General features: G+C 41.0%; 1 protein-coding gene across 5 annotated transcripts in view; it reads right to left on the bottom strand.

Moving 5' to 3' along the window:
• Window positions 1-4,728: 4,728 nt before the first annotated feature.
• The window catches only part of acsbg2 (acyl-CoA synthetase bubblegum family member 2), a 20,326-nt gene continuing 17,670 nt past the window's right edge, over window positions 4,729-7,384 (bottom strand). For all 5 annotated transcript variants that reach the window (XM_060881354.1, XM_060881356.1, XM_060881355.1 and 2 more), the window contains 2 exons: window positions 7,188-7,384; window positions 4,729-6,676 (listed from right to left, as the gene is read on the bottom strand). The exon at window positions 7,188-7,384 is cut by the window's right edge and continues 50 nt beyond it. In XM_060881354.1, coding sequence (XP_060737337.1) covers window positions 6,558-6,676; window positions 7,188-7,384 — 316 coding nt within the window. In that variant the 3' untranslated portion in view covers window positions 4,729-6,557. The remainder of the gene's footprint in view (window positions 6,677-7,187) is intronic.

Raw genomic sequence — 7,384 nt, 5'->3', positions numbered from 1 at the left:
GCTGTCTTACTTTGGTGGCTACATTTTATTTATGTATTTATATATATATATATATATATATATATATATATATATATATATATATATATATATATATATATATATATATATATTAGTTGTATGCAAAAGTTTAGGCACCCCTGACAATTTCCAGGATTTTCATGTATAAATATTTGGGTGTTTGGATCAGCAATTTCATTTTGATCTATCACATAACTGCAGGAGACTTCAGTAATATTTCAGTAGTGAAATCAGGTTAATTGGATTAACAGAAAATGTGCAATAGACATCAAAAAAAATTAGACAGGTGCATAAATTTGGGCACCCTTCGCCATTTTGTTGACTTGAATACCTGTAACTACTTAGCACTGATTAATTGGAACACACAATTAGTTTGGTGGTTCATTAAGGCTTGATAGACAGGTGCATCCAATCATAAGAAAAGGTATTTATAAGATGGCTGATCGCTGGTTGTTGTTCTCTTTGACTTTCCTCTGAAGAGTGGCAACATGGAGGCCTCAAAACAACTCTGAAATGACCTGAAAGCAAAGATTGTTCAACATTATGGTTTAGGGGAAGGCTACACAAAGTTATCACAGAGATATAAGCTGTCAGCGTCCACTGTGAGGAAATGGAAGACCACAGGCACAGTTCTTGTTAAGGCCAGTGTGGCAGGCTACGTAAAATATTGGAGAGGCGAAGGATGGTGAGAACGGTCAAAAACAGCCCACAGACCACCTCCAAAGACCTACAACATCAACTTGCTGCAGATGGTGTCACAGTGCATTGTTCAACAATTCAGCGCACTTTGCACAAGGTGAAGCTGTACGGGAAAGTGAGGCGAAAGAAGCTTTTTCTGCATACACGCCACAAACGGAGTCGCTTGAGGTTTGCAAACGCACATTTGGACAAGCCAGCTTCATTTTGGAATAAGGTGCTGTGGAGTGATGAAAAAGAGTTATTCAGTCATAACAAGGGGCGTTAAGCATTCCAAAAAAAACACTTGCTACCCACAGTAAAATTTAATGGAGGTTCTGTCATGCTGTGTCATACTGGGAATCTGGGTAAAGTTTAGGGTTGCATGGATTCCACTCAACATCAGCAGATGCTTGAGAATAATGTTGAGGAATCGGTCACAAAGTTGAAGTTACGCCGGGGCTGGATATTTCAACAAGACAACGACCCAAAACACTGCTCAAAATCTACTCAGGAATGTTCTGGAGTCGCCGTCCCAGTCCCCAGACATGAATATCACTGAACATCTGTTGGGTGATTTGAAGCAGGCTGTCCAGCTCGGCAACCATCAAAACTAACTGAACTGGAGATGTTTTGTAAGAAGGAACGGTCCAAAATACATTCATCCAGAATCCAGACACTCATTACAGGCTATAGGAAGCGTCTAGAGGCTGTTATTTCTGCTAAAGGAGGCTCTAATAAATATTGATGTGAGATGTTTTTTCTGTTGGGGTGCCCAAATTTATGCACCCGTCTAATTTCGTCTTGTTGCATATTGCGCATTTTCTGTTAATCCAATAAACCTCAATTCACTACTGAAATATGACTTTAGTGTCTTTCAGTTATGTGATAGATCAAAATTAAACTGATCCAAACACCCAAATATTTATAAATGGAAATTGTCAGGGGTGCCTAAACTTTTTCTTATGACTGTGTGTATATATGTGTGTGTGTGTGTGTGTGTGTGTGTGTGTGTGTATGAATATCTGTCTTCATTTATTTGTTTTTAACTTGATCCCAAAAGGCATCAGTATGCTGACTGCATTATGGCTAACTTTAATTTAGTCCTCAACATTTTCCTCCCCGTCGTTCTGCCATTTATTTATTTATTTACTTACTTACTTATTTATTTATTACTTTAAACGTCCAACAAATTTTATTTCTGCAGGCAAACAAAATATTTTGAACAGTTTGAACTAACCTTAACAAAAAAGATGCTGGGTTGAAAGTTACTTTCAAATAAAATGTTCAATGTCTAATCGAGTCCTCTTCGTATTCATGACATCAAAATTTTAACACTTAAGTAAAGTTGGTCACATTGGAGTTTTCTGAGTCAATAACTCCTGAGTTAAACGCTGTTACTACACAAATAACACCTCTTTTTTTTTTTTTTTTTTTATTTTTCCTCAAAATCATCTTTCCTCCGCGTTGGAAAAAATACACAAGTCTCTATGTGCAAAAACATATAGAGCGTCTGCAAAGTGCAAAAACTCGAAAAGCGAATACAAAAAAACAGTCAATAACTTCACTGTAATACACTGTACTGTGAAGTTATTGATTTTTTTTAATTATGAAAAATCATAAAAATGATACAAAAAAAAACATTTCTCCCAATTAAGTGTTGTAGTATAACTATCAGGACATCAGTGATGTGTGAGCTGGTGACAGTACAGTGTATTACAGTGATGTGTGTGAGCTGGTGACAGTACAGTGTATTACAGTGATGTGTGAGCTGGTGACAGTACAGTGTATTACAGTGATGTGTGTGAGCTGGTGACAGTACAGTGTATTACAGTGATGTGTGTGAGCTGGTGACAGTACAGTGTATTACAGTGATGTGTGAGCTGGTGACAGTACAGTGTATTACAGTGATGTGTGAGCTGGTGACAGTACAGTGTATTACAGTGAAGTGATGTGGTAGCTCAGTGGTTAAGGTGTTGGGCTACTGATCGGCAGGTCATGGGTTCAAACCCCAGGTCCACCAAGCTGCCACTGCTGGGCCCCTGAGCAAGGCCCTTAACCCTCAGTTGCCCAGTTGTAAGTCACTCTGGATAAGGGTGTCTGCTAAATGCCGTAAATGTAAGTGATTGACTGTTTTTTGTATTCGCTTTTCGGGTTTTGCACTTTACAGACGGTCCCTTGGAATCTGTCTCTCAGGTGTTCGCACATGGAGACTTGTGTATTTTGTCCACCGCGGAGGAAAGCTGATTTTGAGAAAAACAAAATATGACGCATATTTTGAGCGACAAAAAAATTAAACACGGTTTACTTTAATGTTACAAGAGCATAATCTTAGAATTTCATTTTTTTTAAAACTAACTAACTAAAATAAAATAAATTTAAATTAAATATTTATTTTCCAAATCTACAGGGAGCCGCAGCAGTGGTATGAAAGAGCCACTTGCGGCTCCGGAGCCGCGGGTTGCCAACGCCTGAACTAAATGAACACGAACGCTAACAAAACCGCTAAAGAGAAAGAAGCTTCGGATTATTTTGTGATCGTAAACGCAGCCGTTCATCTGGAAGCCGGATCGGATCTTAAAGGTGCCCTGTCACACGTCTGAAGTTTACCATGGACTCTGTAACATTTATTTGTGGAAATAATGCCTTGGTTACCTTGTTTCAATCCATTCTAGTGTGGTATAGAAAGCCTGCAGGAAGACTCAGCTCGATTTGCGCCAGTTCTCATGAATATTCAAATGAGCTATGCTGCTTGGCTCCGATTGCCTAACCGCTAGGATATGAGAGCATGACTATTCATTCACCAAGCGCTATAAGTAGCCTAGGCTAGAGGACATTTGTTTACAATCACCTTGAATTGCGGCAGAACGGCTTCTTCACGAGCCCGTTGACGTTCAGCCATCCTTGCTGTATAGGAAACTCACTGAGCTACACGAATTCTGGGGGCGCGGTCTCAAGTGGGAGAGCTCATGAATAGTAATGAGCTCAGTCACTCTGACGTCAGAGTGACCAGCTTTTCCAACTGACCTGATTTCTTCCCTTATTTCTTTTAAGTGGCTAGAACTGACTGGGGAGGTAGCAGTTCGTTTTCACATTCACGACACAACACAAACACATATGGACCTAACGCATATCAAAAAAATACAAGTAAAAACGGTTTTGTTTGGAAGGGCACCTTTAAAGCAGGACTGACGTGGAGTCGGCAGCAGGTTAGACCTCAGCTTGTTACAGTCAGAACCCTAAATATATCTAAAAAAGAATGGTAACGGTCGATAAAGGAGCACGTATTAATTAGCATTAAAGGTGGGGTCTCCGTTGTATGAAAGCCAATGTTGACATTTGAAATCACCAAAACAAACACGCCCCTAACCCAAAATGGGTCCCACCCCTGTTTTGATAGCTCCACCCCCACACATACACCAGACAAGTATAACCCAAGAATAACCCAGACAACTATTATGGCGGAACCTGCTGGGGCAGCTGACCGAGGGTATATTTTTATCAATAAATGAACACAATGAGTAATACTATGGTTATACAAATGTGTTTCTGTAGTACTGTGTGTTGTATCGTGAAAGGTTTAGCTCCGTTTCACACGGAAGACGTTCAGTTCTCTCCAGCGCTGGAAAGCTGATCCTATATTAACACGTCCTACTTCTTACCTTATCGTAAGTCTTTCTTCACTTTCTTTCTTTGTTTTTATCCTCTATGTCAATGTTAAAACCGCTTTCTGCTAATGTCACACATGCGCACTGAACACTCTCTCCGCCCATATTGACAAGACACGCCCCTTTCTGCTCATTGGCTACACGTTTGTTTTGTTTGGTGGCCCGACGCAGTTTTCTGAAGCAGTTCTCAAACAACGGAGACCCCACCTTTAAACTTTACACTTCTAATGCATACACACTCGCATTAGCTTGGTGAGCGTACGCACGCACGGCCACTTGTTATGACTTTTAATCTGAAGTCTTGGGAATTCCTACACACCACCACCACGAGACAGACGGTAAAGAAAAGCTTCAGTGTGTCAGATTTTAGTCTGTACAGATTTATTTCCATATTTCTATTCAGTCATATCACAACATGCCAAACTATCAAAAACAGATTCTTTATATTCACTTCATCTTACTTTGTTTTTTTTGTTTTTTTACAACATCCGACGGCACGAAAGCAGCCGTTCAGTCACGTGATCAACACACACAAACAGCACAGATCGAGCAGGAAGCTATTTACAATATGGAACAAGTTCACTGCAAACTGTAAATAACAATAATAATTACAATAATAAATCAGACCCTGAATAGAAACATTTCAACAAATAACATGGCGGTGAAAAGAAGGATAAATAAAAAACTTTCATGGCTTCAAATGTGTGATTTTGTGGCTTTAAATCTGCTGGTGAAAAAAAAACATCCATGAAACCAGAGCAGTGCACGAGAGGCAATAAATAGTGCAAAAGTGTCAGAAGCAGTGATTCTCATCTCTACACTGCACTCAGTGCTACACACACGTTTATTACTACAACCTCATCGACGTCTTCCAACAAGGAGGAATCGGGGGAAGGTCACGTCTCGTCATGAACATTTAAACACGTGATGGATTTTAGATCCATGTGAACCTTTAAGGGTTCAGTCATTTTTCCCCTCATGTTCACGTTTCATGGAGACCTTCAACAGGCTGCCCTTTAAACAGGAGGGAAAGCAGAAGATCCTCAACGATTCCTCAGCTACTTAACACTTCGGTCTTTCTAAAGGGCTTAAATGTGTAACTTTCCAAGTAGAAGCCCATCAAATGCTTTCAGGTTCTTTTGGGGTCTGATGGACCCTGAAGGCTTCCATTGGAACTCTAACAGGTTTCTGTGTTATTGTTTTTTTCTCCACCAGAATTTCTTTCTAACGTTCTGAGCTTTAAGAGGCTTTTGAGATGTTGTGGAGTTCCTCTGGGGTTCTTTGGACAATTCATAGTCTGGTCTTTCTAAAGGAAAAAAAAACAGGTTCCCAGTAGAACCCACGCTAACCAATCAGAGCCTCACGCTAAAGGGATTCCCTCTCTTTTAGAAACCTACACCAAAGTTTCCTCAAGGGTTCTTTGGACCGGCTACAGTTCTAGCATCACAAATATGTATTTGGAGCCTTGAGGAAGTACGTTGGTGTAGAGTTTTCCAGAAATGTCTCGGTTCTCCCTAACCTAAGTCTGGAGAACCTAATCATCTCGGGGCACGTTCTCTCTTAAAATTTCTGTACGTCTTTCATTTACAGCAAAAACCTCGTTGGACGTTCTCGGAGAAAGACGACGACTGTCTATCCAGAGGGATGAACAGATAGAGACAGATCCGTATACAGCATCGGTTCTAGATCGTCTTTAGATACAGAACGTCGGATTCTCGTTCACTCCAGAACGTCAGGAGACTAAAGAACACTGCAGCTACACACCTTTTTTTTGTTTTGTTTCTTATAAAAACTTTATTTTCATAACTGCAAATAAGCTCATTATAAATAATGTCGAGCAGCCCGGCTTCCTGAACGCTCACAATGAATCGGGTCTAAGTCTAAGGCTCTTCTACGGACTTCATCACACCTCAGAAATAAATAAATAAACAAACAAACAAACTGGCAATGAATTCGAGAAGAACTTCACAGCTTGACGTTGACGTCGCTCGTATTTCTTTAGCATTGTGCTTGCAGGTGTAAACAAAAACAAAAAGGCATCATGGAACAAAAACAACAAAAACAAACAGTAAAGACAGAAGAGACTTTGTGAAAAGTTACACGCCGTCTCACACACACACGCACTTAGAAGCGACGCAAATACAGACAGAAGCGTTTGTGTGTGTGTGTTGTGTGTGTTCTTTGGTATGGATCTTATTTAGGAGGCAGCGGGTTCTCGGGGTTGCTTGGAGTCACCGCCTCCTTGTAGAGGTTCTCGATTTGTTCTTTGTACATCTTGAGCACAACTGGCCTCTTCAGCTTCATAGTGGGACCTGAGAGTGAGAGAAGAGATCAGCAGTTAGCCTGTCTGTATATTTAACCCAGAATATAAAGAATAATAAACAATAAAGAATCCAATGGTGGCCTCTAAACCCCAGCTGTTGATATTTATTTAAAACAAGTCCCTTTATATTTCAGTGAAACGCTGCCGCCTGGTGGACCACCGATGTATTGCAAGAGAGATTACAAATCCTGTAACTTGCAGAATTAATATCCTCCATGATGATGATAATAAAATATGACGTATATCTGCTTCCCAAGGTTCCCGGATCGACCCTGAGCTCAGGTTACTGTCTGTGTTCTGGTTTTCTCCCAATACATTCGATGTGTGAGTGACGTGAGATATTGAACGAGTCCCTAGAACTCGGGAGATTCTAGAAATATGACCAAGACGGCGATGGTACAAACACCCTGATTACTGTGCTATAACATCATGTGGGACACACACACACACACACACACACACACACACACACACACACACACACACACACACACACTGACCGAGCTCTCCTCCGGTGATGGAGAAGTCGTGCTCTAGCACTACGAACTTCTGGATGCGCTGGGCGTTAGACGTGGCGCTCTGGTTCACTCTGTTAATGCCGTCCTGGATGGCGGCGTTGACGAGGCGGTCGCGTCCTCCACAGATCTCAGACACCCGTGTGGACGAGCTGCCCAACTTCCTGCACCACTCCACAGCC

This window comes from Tachysurus vachellii, chromosome 11 (assembly GCF_030014155.1).
Source record: "Tachysurus vachellii isolate PV-2020 chromosome 11, HZAU_Pvac_v1, whole genome shotgun sequence".
NCBI lineage: Eukaryota > Metazoa > Chordata > Actinopteri > Siluriformes > Bagridae > Tachysurus > Tachysurus vachellii.
This window is presented reverse-complemented; position numbering and strand designations above follow the sequence as displayed.